Source organism: Pogona vitticeps, chromosome 5, assembly GCF_051106095.1.
Source record: "Pogona vitticeps strain Pit_001003342236 chromosome 5, PviZW2.1, whole genome shotgun sequence".
NCBI lineage: Eukaryota > Metazoa > Chordata > Lepidosauria > Squamata > Agamidae > Pogona > Pogona vitticeps.
The window spans coordinates 144,495,285-144,519,937 of record NC_135787.1 but is presented as its reverse complement, the minus strand read 5'-3'; the positions used below and the strand labels follow the sequence as shown (position 1 = coordinate 144,519,937).

The 24,653-nt window shown below is 39.8% G+C and overlaps 1 protein-coding gene across 1 annotated transcript; it reads left to right on the top strand.

The window, feature by feature from the left end:
* The first annotated feature begins 1,358 nt into the window (after positions 1–1,358).
* Positions 1,359–11,450, top strand: IFNG (interferon gamma). The gene is made up of 4 exons (XM_020785998.3): positions 1,359–4,615; positions 6,574–6,648; positions 7,414–7,599; positions 11,011–11,450. The coding sequence occupies exons 1-4, from the start codon at positions 4,496–4,498 to the stop codon at positions 11,158–11,160; spliced, it is 531 nt and encodes a 176-aa protein (XP_020641657.3). The 5' UTR covers positions 1,359–4,495; the 3' UTR covers positions 11,161–11,450.
* Positions 11,451–24,653: the final 13,203 nt, after the last annotated feature.

The window sequence follows — 24,653 nt, the reverse complement described above, 5'->3', positions numbered from 1 at the left end:
AATACTCCAAATCAGGAGAATAGTGAATGTCCATTATTTTAATATCCATGCTCCAGTTATTGTTTGTGTAAACACAAACCCCTCCACCTCTGCTCTTCCCAGATTCAATAGTCCTGTCTGCTCGCTACAAAGGAGCATCTGCCCTCCAGCGAAGTTTCTGTCATTCCCTGCAACAGGGTGTCAGGAAAGGGGAAGCACTTGCTAATTCAAACTCATTTATTGTGCTACTGCACCCATGGCCAACTGGCCACATTATGAATCTCCATATATCTACATGGTGCAAGCACAGCAGGTGGACTATCACTGTTCACACAACCATATGAACCCAGGTTGAACTTGTTGTGTGAAACCTATTTCCTGTCCTGTACTTGAACTGAGATCAAACGAGATTTTTGACATGCCAGCATGAAAGCTGTTTTCGGATGACTTTATAGCTATAGTTATATATAACTCTGTACATGTAGATACAGATATATAAATGCACAGAAAGTACAATGAAGATGAAATATAGATATAGATGATATAAATATAGATGTGTAAATATTATATAGACACAAAAGCTCCCCACAAAGCAACTAAATTTTCTGAGCACTTGCAGAATGTCAGGTTTGCAGTGAATATTCAAAGGTGAATTGGAAATTCTTCACGACAGAATGATAATTAGTTGGCTTCATTTCAGATAAACTGTCACCTGTGGTTGAACTTAATGATGACGAGGGTTTCTCTCCTAGTCATAGGTGATGAGTCTCACTTTGCATGGTGGATTCTCTCTGCAAGAGAAAATGAAAATGGCTTGCTTAGTCATTTACACATCTGAATGACAGTACAGGGGAAAGTTCAAACAAAAGTCTGGTGTAACTAGATGGCTCACAACATATTCCCATTACACAGCTGTTCTGCAAAGGAAGGAATTTCCTTCACTGACTCTTCAGAAATCTTCTACCTATCTTTTGAATGTGTGTGTGTGTGTGTGTGTGTGTGTGTGTGTGTGTGTGTGTGTGTGCGTGTTATTTTTTTTGAAAATTACCTGTTTACCTACAATGGTTTAATTCTGCTATCTTAAGCTTGGATAAGCAAGCAGGTGTTAGAAGAAGGAAAGAGATGGGTGGTGGTGGTGGCGACGGCAGCAGTGGCAGCCGGCTCGAGCAGCAGATTGTGGATGGTTCAGCCACCATCGTCTGCATTTTGCTGCTTCAAGCAAATGCCTCAGTTTGGTTGACAGTCAGGCTGGCCCTGCCCTGCTAGCATCTTTTACTGTTTGGTCTCATCTAACAGTGCCAGTCTTTGATAGGAATAGTCTACAGCCGTCTACCTGTTAGGGAGCTCCAGGTTGCTTTAGTAATGGATTGCTGATGGGGCTGCCCTTGAAGGTGGTCAATAATATTTAATCAGTAAGCAATTAGAATTCTTGCTGGTCTGTTTAGATGGCAAGCCGTATTGCATCATTTCAGAAGGAACTACAGTGGCTGCTTACTCACTTCTCAGCCCAAGTCAAAATGCTTATGCGATTGTGGGCCTAAATCTCTGAAGGAACATCTCTCATATCAGCATTGCCTGTGCAATTCAGATCAGCAGAGAAGGCCCTTCCCTTTGTGCCTACCATAAAAGACATATACTTAACTACTGACAAAAGAGACACCCATGGTGTTCTCACTGTGGAAGAGTTACCTGAAACCAACATTTATTATTTTGGATTCCAGGTGAAAACCTATTTACTGTATATGCTTATGCATTTTTATATTTTTAAATCTAAATGTGCCTTTCTTAATGGAAGCTGACAGTGGGCAAAATCCAGTGGTGTAACTTTACAATGGCATAACCCACATTTGGTGCTGGAAACATCTAATTTAGAGTCATGGAAAGCTGTCTATCCCACTCCCTTCAGCATCTGAGGCTCCACTTTGCCCTGGGAGAGTCTCAGGATAGGGTACTCAAGACCTTTAAAAAAGGTACCCTAGGAAAACTCAGAACCGGAAAGGAAAGGATAGGATAGGAAGTTCTGTGATATACAAATGCTGAAAATGAACAAAGATTCTGTAACCTAGAGTGGCCTTGGCTGCCAGATGAGTGGTAAATAAATAAATAAATACATAAATAAATACATAAATACATACATAAATAAATTACCTGTCTTATTCTAGACAATTGAAAGGGGTTCTGCTTTCTGGAGTCTTGTAAAGAATTCTAGTGGTGTCCCCCCCCCTTTCCTCATTTTTACTTCTATTCTACAACAGAGGATAATCTTTTGTATTGTTGTTTATAATGTTGTGGAATTTGTAAACCACTCAGAGTGGCTTTGTTAGCCAGATGGGCAGTATAGAAATAAAATAATAAATCAATAATAAATTCATAAACTGGTTGTTCCTCCACCCTGCCCTGGTCATGACCGTTTTTCTGAGCACTTTGAGCTGACAATACACAAATTCACCACTTGACTGTAGAATACGATGGTCTTGGATTAGTGCAAAACAATGATATTCTGATTATCAAGCTAACTAGATGTGGGCTGGATAGAACAACTGTGAGGTGGACATACAGTTGGCTACAGAATTGTACTCAGAGTGTGATGATTAATGGCTCCTTTTCAAATTAAGTGGAAGTAACAAGCGGGGTACCCTAGGGTTCAATTCTGGTTCCAATCCTCTTTAATATTTTTTGTTAATAACCTGGATCAGGGGATACAGGGAATGCTAATTAAATTTGCAGATGAAACAAATTTGGGTGGAATAGCTAATAACATGGAAGACAAAAAAAAAATTCACAATTATCTGGATAGGCTTGAGTACTGGCCTGAAAGCATCATAGGCATCCTTCAGTCTCGAGAGACTATGGTAACATGCCTGAAAGCAACAGAATGAAATTTAACAAAGATGAGTGCAAAGTACTGCACCTAGGAAAAAGAAACCAAACACACAGTTAGAAGATGGGGGATACCTGGCTCAGCAATACTATGAGTGAGAAGGACCTTGGAATTGTTGTAGATCACAAACTGAATATGAGCCAACAGTGTGATATGGCTGCAAAAAAGGAAATACTATTTTAGGATGCTATATCTTGTAGAAATATCATCTCCAAATCCTGTGAGATGCTATTCCATTCTATTCAGCACTGGTTAGGCCTCACCTTGAGTATTGTATCTAGTTCTGGACACCATGCTTCAAGAAGGATGCTGACAAACTGGAACAAGTTCAGAGGAGAGCAACAAGGATGATCAGGGGGCTGGAAACCAAGCCCTATGAGGAAAGACTGAAAGAACTGGACATGTTTCACCTTGAGAAAAGAAGGCAGAGAGGTGATAGGATAACACTTTTCAAATACTTGTCATGTAGAGGAGGGGCAGAATCTGTTCTCCATTATCCCAGAATACGGGCTATGAAACAATGGGCTCAAATTACAGGAAGCTAGATATTAGTTGAATATCTGTTAGAGCAGTACGACAATGGAATCAATTACCTCAAGAGGTGGTGAGTGCTCCAACACTGGAGATGTTCAAGAGGAATTTAGACAACCACCTAGCAGATATTCTTTGATTTGTATTCCTGTGTAGAGTAGGGGGTTGGACCCAATGGCTTTATAGGCCTCTTCCAACTTCCTGATTCTATGATTCTATGAATCTAGTTCTTGCAGCACAAGGATAGTTCTCCTGTTTCCAAGGGGCTTGTATGTAAGCCTGCTCTCAAGGAATTTAGTGAATTTCACTGGTACCCTTTATTTTGAGTGTTATCAATCTGGTGACCACTAAAAATTTGCATGGAAATGCCTCCCCCGCTCCCAGAAGTAGATATGAAAGTAGGTGGTTATTTATGAAAAAATAATATAACTAATCAGTAATGATTTCTCTTAACATTAAGGTGCGGTAGCTCTTTGACACTGAAAAAAAAACCATGAATGTCATATCTGTCAAACTGACCCCTTAACCACATGCACTGGCTTCTTTTCTTTCTGATGGTTTGCAAAGCTCATGTATCTGAGTCATTAACACATACACTTGGCAAGATGAGACTTTGAACCTGAATTTCCTGTCTTGCTTCTTGCTCCCCCACCACAAAGTGCTGAAGCAGTTTCAGAGTACTGTGTAAGGGGTTTCCTCTAAGTGGGGTAAGGTGGGGTATGTGTGGAATTTTTTTCCTCTGCCCTCTTGTTAATGTGGGCATGCTTTCGAGGGAACCTCCTAGAACTGCAGGTTGGACACATAGCAAATCATTCATCATATGGAGAACCCAGTCACTTAAAGGAAACTTTAGATGCTGAGATCCCACAAACCAAACCTATTAATAAAAACCAGGCACACCTCTTATCTAACACCATCACCAGAAATGTGTGAAAAACGCGTAATTCTGATTAGTTAAAAAATTTAAGCGAGGCGGTATAAATATCACCACCCCAGAGAGGCTAGGATCAAACCTGCAGGTACAAAAGACAACCAAGTTACAATATCCTTGTTGGTCCTACTTCCAAATCTGTAACGAAGCAGTCTCTACCTGGGTTGAGAACAATGGCTTGGAAGATCTGTCTATTTGTTTTTTGGGCTATTGGTTGTTCCAGTGGACAAGATCACCCTCGTTCAACTTTTGCAGACATAAAAGAATCGATCACCCAGTTGCAAAAAGACTTTGTAAGTACACCTTCAGTTTGTTTTCTTCTTTTCTCCATTTACAACTGTCAGTATTCTGGGGACAGCAAGCTAGAACTGGGCATATAATGTCATGGACATAAATTTATAATTCATAACTCTTTTATAGAGTTTGGTACCCATCGGCTAGATGGCACAGAGTCTGCCCCTCTCGCCCATTCGTGAGAGTTTTGGAATATCCTCACATTTCATAAGACGATTTTATTTTAGCTGTGAGCTAGAAATGTAACATTGTTTCTGTAATCTGAAAAGAATTAAAAGAAAACTAGTGCTGATCCATTAATTGTTTGGTTTATAACTACAGTTCTCGGGGAGGAATTGACTGATTGAAGTGTTATGGGCAGAGATGGTTTTGACTTCGAGGACCTGGCATCCCTCTTGTAGTATTTTCATGGTTAGCACCAGGTCCCGACAACTTGGCTAGTACCTCTTCATACACCTATTTCTTTAATGTGTAAGAGTCATTTCACTGGTGACAAGTTAAACTCTGCTGAGTTCCTAATGGAAGCACATTTGTTCCAATGTTAGATTCAGTGAAGGGTGTTTAAGGAGGCTCTTTAGTTTGTGAGCTGCGGTCATGGAAGGGTCTCTAGCCAACATGTCTTCCCTGTGTTCAGCTTGAGAATGCAGTAGCGTTGTTTCCCATAGGTACACACCTCAGTTGGGCATTACTGAGAATGGGCTTGAATGTTACTCAGGGAGCATTGTGTTTGGCTGTATGTGCAGCTTCTGTGTTCATGTGGCTGGACTTCTTTAATGCTGAAGGAGAGCTTAAAAGATAGTCAAGGGGGATATGGCCTTCACATGTTGAATGCGAAAAGCAGCTCCACTTTTGAATTGGGACATGGCAATACTTCCTAAGAAGAGGCAGAATAATAATAATAATAATAATAATAATAATAATAATAATAATAATAATAATAATAATAATAATAATAATAATAATAATAATAATAGTAGTAGTAGTAGTAGTAGTAGTAGTAGTTGTTATTATTATTATTATTATTATTATTATTATTATTATTATTATTATTATTATTATTATTATTATTATTATTATTATTATTATTATTATTATTATTATTTCTCAGAATACCACAGCCTGCCGGAGTAGTTTTGGACTTGTAGCCTCAAAAACAAACACTTATGAAAAAAAAGGAAAAGAAACTGCAGTTGAATTCACAGCCATTTTCTCTTTTGGCTGATAACAGTATTAGCACTGCCTTGAACAAAACTTTTGCAGGAAATTTCTTTGTGCTTACTGCTAAAACTGTATGTTACTGCAGTGACTAAAGTGAGAAGTTAAGACTATAAATAAATGAACTTATTGATCAGGAAGTACATCCAGAGATCAGAAATGTCTCTTTTATTTTCTATGTTGAATTCATGAGCATGCATCAAAGAGACACACTGGAGAATTAACACTTGTAATCTCCTGGTAATAAATAAACACAAACACTTGTAATTTGAAAAACAAAAGGTCTATAATTAAATTAGGATGTAGTTATCATTATTGGCAAGGAACTGATATTTCTCCATTTCATGAATTTATTACAACTGGAATACTTGTAAAACCAGCAAAAATTCAAATCAAAATTTTTCATAAACTTTTTTTTCAATGATACTCTTTGTTTCTCTAGATCTAAAGTATGCAACATAAAGAAAGTGAATGAGGATGCTGTCTAAGTTACAGTCTTCTTCTGAGTGGATAATAACAGTAGTCCAGTAGTACTGAATAAATTTGCATTTTAAAATGGAATTTGAAATAAATTGGGCCATGTGTTTCAAGCCTGAGGAAAAATAATAGTCGTTGTAGATCTGGTTGTTGAGAAAAAATTCCCTCAGAAGTACAGAAAGAGCTGGAAATGAACCAAAGCTTTAACTGACAAGACTGAATTCAGTTATCAATGTGGTTGAGCTGTATGCCTTGTATATTGCAGAATGCTACTCTGCCTGATGTTGCTGATGGGGGAGATGTTTTCCTACACAGGCTGAAGAGCAGCCTATGGTCACAGGTAATCTGAATAATTTGTGTGGGGTTTTGGAGGGGTGGTGAAGGCTAGAGAATACAGCCCTCTCACACAGCAATTTTCTGGCATTAAAAAAGAGACAGAAAATGGTTAGTTGTTGATTTATTATTATTGTGTTTTTAATGTTAGGAAAGAGAAGTGAAGCTTGTGGCATTTTCTGAGTCAGGGTCCAATATAATTTGACTGGACTCCAGTCCTATGCACTTTTGCTGTGTGGATGGGGGAAGAAGGCATACTTTGCTGGTCTGCCTGGATTATAAAACACCTTCTGATAGCTGGGCAACAGATTTTCTGCAACTCTAGTCTGCTGAGATGAAATGTCTGCATTGTTTAGCAGACTGGTTGGTCGTAGAAGATTAAACCTCTAGTAAGGAGGACATACACTGTATCTCCAACCAGCTTCACAGAACTAGGATTATGTTTGCATTCTTTTTCTTGATGAGACAAGTAAGGAAAAGACAAGCAAGGGAATGGTAAATATTAAAGGTTTGACTTTGACAGACACAATCCTGGCAACACATCTGAAGAAACTTGTGAGATGCCACTCTGATTTCACAAGGAGACCCAGTATTACTTTGTCTCCTCCACCCCCATCTCAGTGGTTCTCTAACAACTATAGCATTAAGGAGAGAATTCCCCGTTCAGTCCGAAGCAGCTGGAGGCTTTTGATCTGAAATGCAACATGAATTGTTGTGGGGAAAATATCATTAGTGTATTCGTTTTGCTGATTTATTTATTTTTTTCTGGCAGGACAATGAAAGAAAAATCTTGTTAGCCCAGATGATTTCTACATACTTAGAATTGTTGAGCACTGCAACTAAAAGTCATACTTCAGCTCATGTGAAGGAATTATTAGAAGCCCTGACGCATTATAAAGAGAAATACAGTGAAAGCCTGAAAAAAGCAAAAGATATAATTGAGTTGTCAAAGCTTCCGGTAAGATTCATTTTTCATTCACAATATTTAATATATCAACTAGAATATGTCAATTAAAAAAAAAACTCAACTCACTGTGCAATGGAAACAAAAAGAGTAGATCCCATACAGACGATTAGTCTTATGGTGAAATGCATTTGAGCAATGACTATCAGTGTAGATAATATGCTCATGTATACAGTAGCGTCTAAGACGCAGATGTTTCCTTCCTTCCATGCAGCATGAAATGCAGCTGCTGACACAATATTCTGTTGCTCTGTAGTTTGATAAAAAGCAAGAACTATGACTAGTGATAAATGTTAGGGTGTGTCTGATCACAGTGAGGGGTTAGCTCACAGTACAAGGTTAGAATTAAACCTGGGAGAAATTACTCTGATTAAAGATGACTTTTTCATTTTTGGGGTGCTGAGAACTTTATCTCATTGTGTGTGAGCTGTGCACATCCTGAAATTCAAAACTTTCCATCAGAGCCAATCAGCTGCTGCTAATGTTTTTTTCCTTTGCATTACTGGGGCTGTGCAACCCAGTTTTTGCCTATAACTCCCAAAAAACCCTGACCGCCACAACCTGTTGCTCATTCAGAGATTCTGGGAGCTGTAGTTCAAAAAAGCAAGTTTCTCAGTTTCTGATACTTGTTCAGAATCAGTGAATGAATGCATCACTGTTGATGTTAAGCACACATTTTACAGGCTAGTCTGCTATTGACAGCAACAAACAAAAGGAGTATCTAGCAATTCTCAGTACAGGGCCTGATGAAACCAAAGTGTGGTTAATTTTGGAATTTTGGTGATTGATTGATTGATTTACATAAATAAAATAAGTAAAGCCACTGCTCTGGGTGGCTACAAAAGAAATAAACAAAAATACACAATGAAAAAGATTAAAATGACAACAAACAAACAAACCCTACACTCAACCCCAGCTCTAACAAAGACTGTGTTACTCCCAAGATGGCAGAAATAAAAGCAACTATTAAATAATAATCAATACACATAGGGCGGTCACTTAATTACATAGTAGTTAAGTTAAAAAAGGGTAAGGCTTTCAGAGGCCTGGGTAAACAGCCATATTTTAATTTGCTTCCTAAAACCAAGGAGGGTGAGTGCCTGACGAACCTCCACCAGAAGGGAGTTCCATAGTGAGGTGGCCACTAGTGAGAAGGCCTGGATCCTAGTTGAAGATTTCTGGACTTCTTTTGGTTGGCCACCGGCACCAAGGTGTGGGTTGGATGGGAAGTTGATCTGAGGGAGAGCTGCTCTGTGAGATAGCAAGGTCCTCCTAAACCACATAGGGTTTTATAGGTTAACACTGGCACCTTGAACTTGGCCCAGAAGCATACCTCTAACATTGCTCAAACAAGAGGTGTGGCGGGAGATTTTAGTGTGTAGGGATAAATTGGCTGAAATATTGTGGCTGAGTTCTATGATTTAAAACTTCCTTTGTTGATTTCAGGGTGCATGTGACTTTGTCATATTGTGTGTGATTTGTATGGACCAAAATTGCCTTTAGATAGCAGCGATTTACTGCTGCTGATGTCAACTCCATTGGACATGTGGAGCAGTACAACAGGATTTCAGCCAGTATTTCCTTTGAATTACTTTACATCCAAAGTGAAATCAGTCAAGCTTTTCATTTGATAGCTTGCGATAGCAAGACTGGTATCCTAGGAAGAGGGATGTAAATCCACATTTGTCTCATGATTACATGCCAAAGAAGAAAACACAAGGACATTTCTCCCTGCCTGTGAGATATTGGGATTTAAAAACAAAAACAAAAAAACATACTTAACCTTGAAAAAAAATACATGCAGCTGTGAGACTAATATTTGTACATTTCAGTGCAGAGAATGCAAAATTAAAACTCCTGCCTTGTTCTATGGTTTATTAAAAAGCAGAAGCATTGAGTGGGTTGTTTGCATCTTTGTGAACAATCAGCCTTCACTTTTGTGCTTGTTGTGTGTATGCTTAATTTGACAAAGGGCAAAGACGGTGGGAACATTTTATGCATGTTGTAAGGAAGTACAATGGAAGGGGAAAAATTACTAGGTGTCTTGTTCTTGTTCTGGAAGTGAGAACTCCTATATGTTAGGGAGGAGAGAGAATCCTTGGCTGGCTGTCTCATTGTATTGGCAATCTGCTTTAACAGAGAAACAAGACATCATAAAGATCTTTGTCATGTACTTACCTACATAGGAAATTAATCTATGCTTTCCCTCTCATCAAAGTAGATGGATGTTCATCAGTGGCTTCTTGCACTAGGCAATGTGCATTCTGACATACATGGGAACAGGGAGAGAGACATGTAAAGCTAGAAGTCACCTAGTTTGAGGCAATGTAATACAGTGACAAGACTGAGTCTGAGAGTTCAGCTGTGGAGGGTTCAAAATCTTTCTCAGCCACAAAGCTTACAATAGTTTTGGCCCAAATGCTGTGCCCTGTTCTAACTTCCCCAACAAGGTGAGCACCAAGGAAAAAAAGTAGGGGAAAATATGTGCTACAGTATAATTAAAAAACAAACAACAACAATCAGATAAATACTTATTTTATTTATATAATCTAATAAAACACTGGAGAAAAACAAAGTTTCTAAAATAATATAGAAGACACCAAAACACAAAGGGTGGCAACAAAGCAGAGACAATTATTCCAAAATTAAAGGTGTATGAGTGATCACAAACAAAATTGATCCGGGGTAAGGCTGTGAAAGGCCTATGTAAGCAGTCACGTTTTCACTTGTTTTCTAAAGCCAAGGAGGGAAGGGGGCTGTTGCACCTCTGTTGGGAGAGAGTTCCATAATGAGGAGGCCACCACAGAGAAGGTGCAATTCCTGGTTGTTGATTTTCAAGCCTTCCTCGGAGTGGCCACCTGTAACATCCCAGAATATAAGGTCTTTCTGAGGAAGAGGAGTTCAGACAATTAGCCAAGACCTAAGGGCTTTGGATGTCAACATAAGCACCTTGAACTTGGCCCAGAAACATATAGGGAGCCAGTGCAAACATGCAAAGACAGGAGATATGTGATCATGTTCTGATGTTCCTGACACCAGCCTGGCTGCTGGGTTTTGTATTTGCTGCAGCTTCCGAACTGCTTTCAAGGGCAACCCCATGTAGAGAGTATTGCAATAATCTGTCCTCAAGATTACTAGCTAAGTCAAGGAAATACTCAGAAATACTAACAATTTCTGAGCTGGCACAGCCTTGTTTGTTTTAATCAGTAACTTACATGTACTCCATTTTGGCTGTTTTATGTTTTTTTCCTTGGTTTGGGATTGGGCAGGGATTTTCAGTGATATACAGTTCTTTTGCTACTACAACTGCTTTTCAATAAATATTCATAGACCACAGTGTTTGCTACTTTATTTGCATGATTATCAGCAACTTTAAAACTGATCAATATTTTTCATTTCTAACAGCTGAGTGATTTGAAAATCCAGCGCAAGGTGATATTAGAAATGTATAGTGTATTGCTGGAGGTGAACAAAGAAGAGAACAGAAGAAAGAGGAGAAGCAGAGGACAAAATCCCAGAGACCAGAAGAGATGCAGACCAAATCTCATGGGATAATATTGTTTATTGACACAGAGAGGAATATTTTAATATATAAAAGTATTTATTAATATTTATCAATTTAAAATAACTATTTATAAGAGTCAGCCTTGTATAATCACCAATTGATTTAAAGTATTTATAATTTTTCTGAAGTAATTAATATTATTGAATTCCTATTTATCTTCTGATATTTGTTAACTGAATCAGTTAGAAGCTGTCCAGAATTTATCTGGTGTTTTTCTATGAAACGAATATAAAACGTTTAAATTAAATGAAATGTTCCACTGTTTTTCCAAAGTCTTGATTCCCCCCCCCCTCCCGGCAAATAGGGACCAGTCTCATTACTTTGTGAACAGAAGATTCTATTCAGAGCTCCATATCTCACAAAGAAGATCCTTATCCACACAGGCTTTCTTGTTTGCTCGCATGGAAAAGATATATCTGTACCTTTTGTGTCAGGGCTAACTCTAGACATTTAGTTGCCTGAGGCAGGGTATAAGATAGTGCTACCTTCCCGTTCTTCGTATCAAGATCAGCTGGGCTGGCTGTTGAATCTAATGTCAACAGCGTCCTCTTTCTTCCCATCTTCAAGGCAGGAGGTACATTAGCTGAAGAGATCCTGGGTCATCCATATGGCACAGAGCTCTCTTCTTCAACACCTTCAAGGCTGCTTCAGACATCTGAATGCCACTCTTGAAATGGTCTGACTGGTTTGGCCTCACTTCTCCTGCAGTGAAATGGGAGAAAAATGTTTCTTAGGGCTTGTTTACACTTATGTTTGCCTTGCAATAAGCTCCGTTCTAAATGGAGTCAATTTAGAAATCACATGGCAGTCGCATGGTATTTAAGTTGGTGTGTACAGCCTTTTGGGAAAACTTCTAATCCATTTTTAAGCTGAATGTATTTTGAAAGAGCTACACTGACTTTGTGGTAAGGAATGAGAGAGGGAGAAAAAGAGGGTTCCAACATGGATCTTCACGAATCCACGTGATTTTAGTACGAGAACTCCCCCCAAACACTGTTAAATTGTAAGTACCATTTATATACACAGAATACACCACAGAAATGAAGGGTACATATTTGCACTGGGAGTAGCCCTCGCACTCATCAGAGATGAATGAATATGACATACATAATCATGTACAAATTTAAATGCAAACTTCTCTGACCAGGAATAACTGTGCAAAAGTACTACTAATATAATAATAGTATTTGCGTCGTTCTGATCATGAAGACAGACAGTGATTCCAAATAAAGTTTTGGATAGCATGGGGCTATACTAATTGAGATTCTGATTAAGGCAATACCATCATAAAGAACTGTGTAACACCTTTAAGACTAAAATATATATATTATAACACAAGTTTTCATGGTCACACAATCTGCTTCAAGAGTGCAGTGCAGCTTTGGGGCTCCAAATATCTGTGTGTGTACCTTATGTGGGAAGACAGCAATTTACAACATACCTGGGGAGGCAAGCTCAGATGTGCCACAGGGCTACACAGTCCATGAAACAGACTCCTAAGTCCTCAGCATCCTCACCCACCTGCTGCTTTTCTGACAAGGAAGGCAGCAATAGAACTAATGCTTATGTTTCAAAAAGAGCCCTTTACAGGGCAGAGGTCATCTGCCCTCATGGCTTCAGGTCCTGAATGCCAATATCCCTTCAGCAACATTGCCCCTTCTTCTGTACTAAAGTGTAGCTGGCCCTGGGCATCTCTCATGCAGCTCACAACTTTCTGCACATCACCTCCGTTTCCTCTTCCACTGCACATGAACCACTGTTTGCCATTTGGGCAAGGCCGCACAGTTGCACCCTTCAGACCTCATACCTTTTAGCTTCCTTTAAATGACACGAGGACAGGTGTGGCCCAACCATTAGGCAAAGGGAGATAGTTGCCCCAGACCACAGATTTTGAAGGCTATGTCTAAACCAAAAATGGCTAGCTCTTTATTGTTGTATGTTTAATCTCTAAGGAGAAGGAGGAAGAAGAGGCACCTAGGGACACCAAAATCATGGAAAATCTTCTACTGACTCTTCTCTACAGTCCCTCCAAGTTTGGTAAAGATTGGGTTTCTCCAAGACAGCTGCTAAAGGACACTTTCCCGGGAGGACCCACTTTGTTTACACTTACATTTGCCTTGCAATAAGCTCCGTTCTAAATGGAAATTTAGACAGGCAAGTTATACACCCACAAAGATAAGATGCAGAATGTCTCCATGTGCTTGCCTGCCTCTGTATTTGTTTGTTTGGGAATGCCTCTTTGTATGTGTGTATACCTGTGTGTGCACCTGCACTGTGCATGCAAGTGTATAAAAACACATTCTCCCCCCTCTACCCAACATTGATCAATGTGCCTTATTCTTCATCAATCACAACAGCCAGCACTGTTGCTGATGTGACTTGCTAACAGACACAGGACCTTATCCTGCTTCCTAAGACTTATGAAGTAAAAACACTCTGACCTAAAATAAAATCAGAAAACTTGGTAAAATTATTCTGTTATCAATGGAAGATTTTTAAAAATGTGTACATTTGGGAGCCAAATGTACATAAACATGGAGCTGTAAATGTGGAAATTTGAATTGTGGATGTACTTGATTATAAAATCCTGTCCAGTTCCAGCACCAAAATAACACTGTCTGGAAAAGCATTTAGCCCCCTTGCCCAGTGAATGAATATCCCAGTTTGCCTTCATCTGCAGGAGGGCGGAACCAGAAGTCACTTGTTTGACAAGTTAAGGATTAAACTGCACCCCCAGCTCAGAATATTCCCAACCAGTTCACTCCTGCCTGCTTCTTTACTAAGAAACAGGGCCTCTGGGTGTCATCCTGCACTCATGGAGCAAAGGTGTGACAGATGTTGTATGTCACAATAAATAAATAATCAGATATAAGTGAATGCTTCTCTGCCTGTGTTCATGTGTGTGTCTTTGACTATAAGAGAATTAGGGATAGACCTCCTAGCTCAGTGTGTAGAACAACTGGGGCACCCAAGATGATGCAGGGCTAAATACATCTGGATGTCACAACTGGGAACTCAGCAGCAACATTAACTGTTCCTAAGGGCAGGTTCTAACAAGACAGAGACTTGGGAGGAGGAGTCTGATCTCAGGCCCATTTCTAGCATACGTATTTATTTGGAGTCTCAGTGGTTGATCACACATGCCAAAAGAACCCCAGTTACAACCCTTTAAATTTTTTAAAATAAATGTTTGCTGATAAATTGCTTACTATCCATGAAAGGTTCTCACAGCAGCAGCAGCAGTAGCAGCAACAACAACACAAATACATTGCTCAGAAAGAGTCAGCCTCCCCACCCCCACCCCTTTCAAGGTTTAAGGAAGGAAAGAGGGCTTGAGCAGTGAAAGGACCGTTTCCTGCTTGGAACTGTTTGAGGGGAGAAAGAAAAAGGTGTCACATTAACGCCCTTAAAAAAAAAAACCAAACAAAGCCTGCTGTTCACAATTCTTTGCAAGTCTTTTAAACCCCACTTCCTCCTCCTGACACTGTTCAAGGGGTGGAATGAAAACCAAGAACTAGGAGGAAGAGCTATGCAGGAAAATAAGGAAAGGGGGATAAGTGAGTAAAGGAGGGAAGGGGAAAGTGGAGGAAGAAAGAATGAAAAGGGGAGGAAGAAAACTGGAAAGTGGAAAAAGGCACAGGGAAGTGAACATTTAAAAAGGAAGGAAGGAAGGGCTGCAGGTGACATACACCAGTAGTTGCACATTGACTAACTGTTGAATGTGATTGGAAAGTAGTGATATATCACTTACAAATTATTAAAAAAGAAGAAAGAAAGAAAATTTAAGGACAGCAGGGACTCAGAAACAAGACAGCAAATGAATCTATTTGTATGAGATGGCATGTGTAGCCTACAGAACTGGTACAAATAGCATGAAATGTAGCAATTGAATGGACAGCCATGTTTAACTGGCCCAGTGCTAAATATAAGAGGGATGTTGGCAAGTCTTTGGGTCTAAGTCCTAAGTCTGAGTCTTTGGTATTAAGTCCGAAGTCTGAGTTTTCATTAAAAATAACTTTCCCCCCCCCCCAGGAAAAAAGGGAGGATGGTTTTTGAGTTGCAAGCCAAGTCCTTGAAAAACAACAACCCTGACTTGAGTCCAAGTCAAATCATTGGTGCGACTTAAGTCCGGCTTGACAGCAAGTCCTGCAACTCGAGTCTCCATCCCCGTTATATACCACATGACTATGCATACAAATATATCAGTATTAAAAAAGGAGGAAAAAGAAATGATTCAAATAGTCCATGTGATTTGGTCCTCAGATAGTCGTCCATACTTACCTTTACTGGGACATACTCAATAGGAGATGATAATGAAAGAAATAACTGGGCTATTGGTCCTACATTGGCAGAACATAACGATCCAGATACTCAGTGCACGTAAGACATCTGACAATGTGGCTTTTCTTGAGGAATATCTAAAGGACTCAAAATGAAGATAAATTCTCTAAATGAAGAAAAAGCTTTGACTGCCTTGGAGAAGCATAATATTACAAATTGGAGTCGCCCACTGAAATTGAATGGTTACCACAAGCTATAGTGATGGCTACAAAAATGAAAAATTATAAATGGAGAGGCGCTAATTCATATGTGATATGGCTACTAATGGCTGCTAATCATCATGACGGGTATCTATTATTTCTGACATCAGGCACAACATACATGTGAACATCAGTTGCTCAGAGACACAAGCCAGAGGGTGTCATTGCATGTATGCCCTGCTTGCCATTATAGGGCCCCAGATTACTAGACCAAATAGGTCTAGGCCTAGCTGTTCAGTTCACATCCAGTGTGTGGTTCTTGTCTGTCTAGCTCTAAAGTATTCTCAGGATCCCTTTAATACCTTTTACACATATGAAAACTGCTTTTGATTTAATGCCATGTTTACTGTGGGAAAATTAAAAACAAAACAAAACATAATGCTGTCACCTTGTTTCCACTTATGGCAAGATATGTGACATATTCAAAGAGTGGTTCATTATTTCCCCTCAGTAGTGACTATTCATTGTAGAGCAAGGGGATCTGAACTCATGTCTTCAGGAGGACATGAGAGAGGCTGAAGCTGAGCCAAGCAGAGTCACTGAACGCACACCCTAGAAAAGGAAGAAGAGAAGAAGAATAATTGTAGAAGGAGACTCCCTACAGTGTGGGATTGAAACTAAAACATGCCATGAAGGTCCATGGACTTGCCAGGTATGCTGTCTCCCTGGAGCACATATTGGGGATGTGATGGAAGGATAGCCATTGCTCATAAAATCCACAGATGTGCATCCTTTTCTTCTCATCCACATGGTAACAAATGACACAGCCAAGAAAAACTATGAAGAAATGGCATCAGATTTTGAAGCTCTGAGAAGGAAAATCAAGGACTCAAGGAGCACAGATAGTTTTCTTGTCCAATCTTCCAGTAAGCAGAAAAGGAATAGAAAGAGAAAGAAAAAAATAGTCTGGGTGGCTTTAGGAAGGCAAAACTAAAAATGAGCTGAGGTTAGCAAGAGACACTAAAAGTAACAAAAAAGCATTGTTCAGGTACATGAGTAGGATGCCAACAAACTGGAACAAGTTCAGAGAAGGGCAACAAGGACGATCAAGTGACTAGAAACCAAGTCATATGAGGAAAGACTGAAAGAGCTGGGCATGTTTATCCTTTAGAAAAGAAGACTGAGAGGAGATATGATAGCACTTTTCAAATACTTGAAATGCTGTCATACAGAAGAGGGACATAATCTGTCATACAGAGGAGGGGAAGGGTCTGTTCTTGATCATGGCACAATACAGGACATGTAATAATGAGGTCAAGTTACAGGAAGCCAGAGTTTTGTTGAGTATCAGGAAAAAATTCCTGTTAGAGCAGTATGACAATGGAACCAATTACCTGGAGGCATTCAAGAGAAAATTGGACAACCATCTGTCAGATCTGCTTTGATTTGGATTCCTGCCCTTAGCAAGGGGTTGGATCCAATGGCCTTATAGGCACCTTCTAACTTAATTATTCTGTACTTCTATATTTCAGCAGCCTGGTTCAATGCTGTATCCATTGCATCACATTGGCCCAAAGGTGAGTCCATGTAAGCACATATAGGACGGATTCTACAGGTGAGGTTGAGAGACTCAGACAAAAAAAATATTGTTTGTGATAGTAATGACAAAAAGTTAAGATATATAAAAATCAGAATTTGAAAAGGTTTAGTAGGACAGTGCTAGAATGCGGCAATGGATTGCGATACAGAGCTGCATGTGTGCAGAAATTTCTCTGAGGCTTCATGGAGTGGGGAAACCTCTTGTACTTCTAGATGAATACAAGCTGTAGTGTAATAATTAAAATCAGAGGTGGGCCAAGTGTTGCCCTGAATTGTTTTTTGTGGCCCTTAGCCTTTCTTTAACCCCCTCTTTTTCCAACATAAAGAGCATAATTGCTGCTCATGGAAGGTTCCAGAATGGCAATGGGGCATTTCAAAATTGAAATGGAATTCTAGTCCTTTCTGATTTCATTTCCTATGTTTTGGGGCCATTTTAGTGTGTAGCCCCAACAAGGTCTGGGGCGTATGGAATTGGCCTCTGGACTCACCAGAGTTATTCACCCCAATTTAAATCTAATAATAATAATCTTATGTGGTCAAGTCAATTCTGAACAATAGCAACACTTTCCAGGATTTTCTAAGCAGAGAGTACTTAGACGTGGTTTGCCATTCCCTTCTTCTGGGGGAAACCTGGAACTGTGCAGCTTGCCCAAGGCCACACAAGCTGGCTTTATTCATAGGAGGCACAGTGGGGGAATCAAACTCCCAATCTCTGTACATAAATCACTGAGCAATCCTGCTATTCAAGTTAAGTTTACACATTCACGTATTAAATTGAGCCATATATATGGAAGTAGGTCCTACTGGGTTTAGTGCAACTTATTTCTGCAATGCTGCTTCAGTTCAGTTCAGTATTGTGTGTACCTAATACAGCACCTCAAGAGTAGTTTCCATTCTTCCGCAGTGAGAAAGAATGCTGTGTCTAGGCCATTTGGAACATGGACATTTATGTGCATGTGTTCTTGAAAAATGACATTGCTTCATATCACCCCCAAAGCCTTTTGGATAGTGATGCCTGCAATTTGCTTTAGACTTTCAAAAAGGATTTTCTTGAATTTCGTTGCTGTGATCTGTCTGAGTGATTTATTATCAGTTTATCTCCACATGATGAATGAGCAGAAAAGTGGTTTTCAGAGAAATATCTCAGCCTTACATAACACTTTTGCAGTTACTAAAAAGGAGGGGACTTTGCCCTGTGCTCCTCAAAGGGAAAAACACACACGCATATGCTAATATGCTAATCCGCAGGAAATAAGAGCCACATTTTATGCTACAAGGCTCACCATTGAGAAGAAATGTGACCACATGCACCACAGCTCTATCTGAGGTGCTTAGCCACCAGCAGGAGAACATATAATTTTTCACATCAACTCTAAACCTTAAGAAGACTGGAAATCCCAAGTGTTTGGGTCCTTTTAAGGAGAAAGGTGGGGTAAAAATATTTTAAATAAATAAATAAATGTTACCTTGCCTCTCAGGATAGATAATGCAGGTTGAAATTTAGTCATTGTTTAGTCATTTAGTCATTTCCAACTCTTCGTGACCCCATGGAACACAGCACGCCAGGCCTTCCTGTCTTCCACTGCCTCCCATAGTTTGGTCAAATTCATGTTGGTAGCTTCGATGACACTGTCCAACCATCTCATCCTCTGTCGTCCCCTTCTCCTCTTACCTTCACACTTTCCTAACAGCAAGGTCTTTTCCAAGGAGTCTTCTCTTCTCATGAGATGGCCAAAGTATTGGAGCCTCAGCTTCAGGATCTGTCCTTCCAGTGAGCACTCAGGCTTGATTTCCTTTAGAACTGATAGGTTTGTTCTCCTTGCAGTCCAGGGGACTCTCAAGAGCCTCCTCCAGCACCACAATTCAAAGGCATCAATTCTTCGGCGGTTAGCTTTCTTTATGGTCCAGCTCTCACTTCCATACATTACTACAGGGAAAACCATAGCTTTGACTATGCGGACTTTTGTTGGCATAGTGATGTCTCTGCTTTTTAGGATGCTGTCAACGTTTGTCATCGCTTTCCTCCCAAGAAATTTAGTAGTAAGTCACAACTAGAGTAGGACTGCCGAATCAGTGAGGATTTAACAAGTCAACTCCGCTGTAAATTCCATGGATTCAATGGGCTTACTCCAGTTGCAACTCGCTATTGGATTTCAGCCATAGTTTGAAAACATATACTGTACTTACTAATTTTACTTTGTCAGAGCAGATAATGTTGTAAAATAAGAGAATATAATACATTAAACACAGCTGTATGCTAAATATCAGTGTTCAAAAGCCTTTCTCGTCCACATGTTTCTGGATACAATTCCATCAGCCACAGAAAGGGTGGCAAATGGTTGAGGATTATGGGAGTTTCAATCCACAATGTGTGGAAATATTGGGTCTTGGAAGTCTAGCTTGGTGGTTTAGGTATATGCTTGAGAGTTAAATTCCCCACTGTGCCTCCTTGACAGGGGCTGAACTTGGTGATCCATAGAATCTCTTCCAGCTCTGCATTTTATTTAACTTATTTTAATAATAAACAATAATATAACAAAAGCAAGTATCACAGAATCATAAAATAGTGAAGTTGGAAGGAGCATATAATGCCATCAAGTCCAACCCCCTGCTCGATGCAGGAATACAGATCAAAGGATATCTGCCAGGTGGTTGTCTGAATTCCTCTTGAATGTCTCCAGTGCTGGAGCACTCACCACCTCTTGTGGTAGCTGGCTTCCTATAAGTTGAGCCCATTGTTGCATTTCATGTACTCTGGGATAATGGAGAACAGATTCTTGCCAAGTGTATGTGTTAATGACTCAGATACACGAGCTTTGCAAACCATCAGAAAGAAAAGAAGCCAATGCATGTGGTTAAGGGGTCAGTTTGACGGATATGACATTCATTTTTTTAATTATTTATTTATTTATTTATTTTATTTGTTCGATTTATATCCCGCCCATCTGGTATATTCTACCACTCTGGGTGGCTTACAGAATATCAAAAACAATTTTTAAAAAAGTGTCAAAGATCTAGCGCACCTTAATGTTAAGAGAAATCATTACTGATTAGTTATATTATTTTTTCATAAATAACCACCTACTTTCATATCTACTTCTGGGAGCGGGGGAGGCATTTCCATGCAACTAGCTGCCTAGAGTGGACAAGTTGCCCGGATAGGCGGGGTATAAATCAAATTAATAATAATAATAATAATAATAATAATAATAATAATAATAATAATAATAATAATAATAATAATAATAATAATAATAATAATAATAATAATAATAATAATAATAATAATAATAACTTTTGTAGTGGTCACCAGATTGATAACACTCAAAATAAAGGCTACCAGTGAAATTCACTAAATTCCTTGAGAGCAGGCTTACATACAAGCCCCTTGGAAATAGGAGAACTATCCTTGTGATACAAGAACTAGATTCATAGAATCATAGAATCAGGAAGTTGGAAGAGGCCTATAAAGCCATTGGGTCCAACCCCCTACTCTACGCAGGAATACAAATCAAAGAATATCTGCCAGGTTGTTGTCTAAATTCCTCTTGAACGCCTCCAGTGTTGGAGCACTCACCACCTCTTGAGGTAATTGATTCCATTGTCGTATTGCTCTAACAGTTAGATATTCAACCAATATCTAGTGAGCCCATTGTTTCATAGCCCGTACTCTGGGATAATGGAGAACAGATTCTGCCCCTCCTCTGTATGACAGCATTTCAAGTATTTGAAAAATGCTATCATATCACCCCTCTGTCTCTCAAGGCAAAACATGCCCAGTTCTTTCAGTCTTTCCTCACAAGGCTTGGTTTCCAGCCCCCTGATCATCCTTGTTGCTCTCCTCTGAACTTGTTCCAATTTGTCAGCATCCTTCTTGAAGTGTGGTGTCCAGAACTAGACACAATACGCAAAGTGAGGCCTAACCAGTGCTGAATAGAGTGGAACTAGCACCTCACAGGATTTGGAAACTATATTTCTGTTAATGCAGCCTAAAATGGCATTTGCCTTTTTTGTAGCCACTGTTGGCTCATATTCAGCTTGTGATCTACGAGAATTCCAAGGTCCTTCTCGCTTGTAGCTTTGATGAGCCAGGTATTCCCCATCTTGTAACTGTGCATTTGGTTTCTTTTTCCTAGGTGCAGTACTTTGCATTTATTCTTGTTGAATTTCATTCTTTTGTTTTCAGCCCAGTTCTCCAGCCTATCAAGATCATTTTGATTTTTGTTTCTGTTTTACAGGGTATTAGCTATTCCACCAAATTTTGTGTCACCCACAAATTTGACAAGCATTCCTTGCTCTCCCTGATTCAAATCATTAATAAAAAATTTGAAGTGCACTGGGCTCAGGACTTGTGATCTCCTCCTAGTTGGAGAAGGAGCTATTCAGCATCACCCCCTGAGTATGATTCTGCAGGCAAATGTGTATCCACCTGACCAGTCCACACCTAGTTAGCTTGCTAATTAGGATATCATGGGGAACTTTGTCAAAAGCTTTGCTGAAGTCATGATATACTATGTCTACATCATTCCCACTGTCTATCAGGGAAGTTACTAGATAAAAAAAATGAGATCAGATTAGTGTTCTTGACAAATACTGTACATGTTGACTTCTAGTCATTACTGCATTGTTTTCCAGGTGCTTGCATAGAGACCGTTTTATAATTTGTTCAAATACTCCCATAGTTCTTCATTGTAGGATTCCTTTTCAAAGCTTTATGTCATCTTTTTATCTCTTGTGTACAGGCCTTCAGTATACTGTTTCCACCTTCTTTTTATCTTCTCCTGGTCAGAGAGTGTATTTCCCTTGTGGTCATTTAGCATTCCTAATCTTAAATTTGCCTTAAATTTCTTGAACCTTCTGGAAGAGATCTCTTGTTCTTCCCCATTTGTTGTTCTGTTTCTGTCCACTAGTTATTGTAATAGTTCTCTTTGTCTCTGTTTTACAGTCATTGAAAAACTGCATTGGGAGTTCTAACCCTATTTCTGTCACCTTTTACTTTTTTACTTTCCTGCTTGTCTTTTACAATTTTAAATGTATCTTCCATCATCCATCTAGGTTTTTCTTTTCTTTTTACAACAAGAATTATCTTTTTACATTCATCTCTAATAATATTTCTGGTTTCACACCACAGCTCTTCTAGTTCAAAGTCAATTGGGTTTAGTAATGCAAATCTGTTCCTTCTTTGGAGTTTAAATTCATCATGAATGTTGTTTAAATTATCTTTTAGCACTATGGTTTTTTAGTAATCTTTTCCAGCTTTACACTACTGTTGAACATTAACAATTCATGATCAGTACCACAATCTACTCTTGGTCTTGTTTTGGCAGAGAGAATACAGCTTTTCTATCTCCTGCTTCCAATGACACAGTCCATTTGATTTCCATATTGACCATTTGGTGATGTCCACATGTACAGTGGTCTGTTTGGTTGCTTAAAGCATGTATTTGCAAACTCTATAAGTCATTCTTCTGCTTCATGTCTTTCTCATAGGCCAAATTTTCCAACAACATAAACAGGTCTTAAGAGTAGGCTGTAGAAATCAATGGGACTCTTATAGTAATAATCCATGTATGTAAGTACCATTGATTGTTTGCAGGGTGTGCTCAGAGTGTCAGTAAATCCTTGCTATGATAAAAAAGTTGTTATAAACATACAGGAAAAGCCAGTACTGTACAGTGTACCGGACGGGAAACCTGGGTTCAAATCTCCATTTGAGGGCAGTTCCTCAACCAAAAGCCACCCAACTGAAAACTAAATCCCATGTCAGCACTATCAGTGGGGGAGCATCTTCATCCTCACCTATGGAAAGGACAGCAAGCTTGGTCAGCTAACGCAGGGCAGCCTGCATGGCCAATACAACTCTGTCTTCCTCCCACATGGTGCCATCATGCCTCTTCCTCCCCTCCATGATATTTGCCCTTCGGTCAGCTAAATGGGCAAGCCCGTAGTGTACACCAGAGTGTCCATATCAGACATGTTAGTTTTCTGAAGAAAAACAACAACATGTTGTGGGCTCTTGAACATCAACAGATGTTGCACTTTCATGGACTGCAGCCCATTTCATCAGATTCATAACTTCAGCCATGTACAATGTTCTGAAGGGCCCCAAATCTCTCTTTTCTTATTGAGAATATAAAGATAGGGGAAGCAGATTGGAAACATTTATGGACTGCAGCTCCCAGAATCCCCGATGGCAGCAGTCCCCAACCTTTCTCAGTCCGTGGACTGGCTGGAGAAGGCAGGGCACCCCCACGCTGGTGCACATGTGTGAATTAGTGCACACTCTCTCTTGCATGAGTGTGTGCGTGGCCATGCAAGCACCGCACTGCCATTTGCACATGGGGTGCATACATCATGTGCATGCACAAACAGCAGTGCGGCACTTGTCTGGGTGCACTCATGCACACGTGAAAATGGCGGCACGGCGCTTGCATGGGCATGCTGGAGTGCGCGCACAGGGACAAACAGGCTGTGCGGAAGTGAGTGCATGTGGGAGGTGGGACAGGAGGTCTGTCTGGCTCAGGCCACGGACTGGCACTGGGCTGCGGACTGGGGGTTGGTGACCTCTGCCCTATGGCTATGCTGAAATAGGCAGTCCAAGAGATAACAAAGTGATAGGATTTATTTATTCATAGAGATGTAGAAGATTTGACACAACTATGGGAGGCAGTGGAAGATAGGAGGGCCTGGCATGCTCTGGTCCATGGGGTCACGAAGAGTCGGACATGACTAAACAACAACACAAGATTGCATAGTACAGTTTTTAACATTAATAGATTTTTGTTTATTTATTTGATTTATATAATAGGTGTTAATATTCCATCTTAAAGTGCTGTTAATAAAATAATATACTAACATTATGCACATTATGTCATGTACATTCTCTGCCCCCCCCCAATAATCTACACTGTACATCTCAGTCCCGTCCCGTCCCTCCCCCCGTCATTGTGGTCTACGGCATGTTGTGATGGTATGGTAAATCTATTACCTATGAATCAGAATTTCCTGTAAATGTCCTGTGGGCTGCAATACAAAGCGAAACCAAGTTTAAAACTCTTGACACCCAAGGATGATCATTATTTTTTTTCATCTCACAGTCATTAGAGTCAGAATATACAAATTACTGAGAGGCCAGGGAACTGATGTCCATCTCATCTGATGTTTACAGCAAGTCTGAACTATTTAGCCTACAGAGCAAATCATGGATCAGCCAAGACAGTTCAGCCTGCAGCGTACGTGCGAGGAAAGAAAGATTGCATCATTGGAAGATGCTTGTAAATATTTCCAGAGGACTAGAGTGAGTCAATGAATTTACTCCTAGGGGACTTTAGAGAGAGGCGTCTTTTCTCCCAGACAAAATGCTGACCTCTCTGTCAATATACTCATCTTCTCATCTCTCCGGT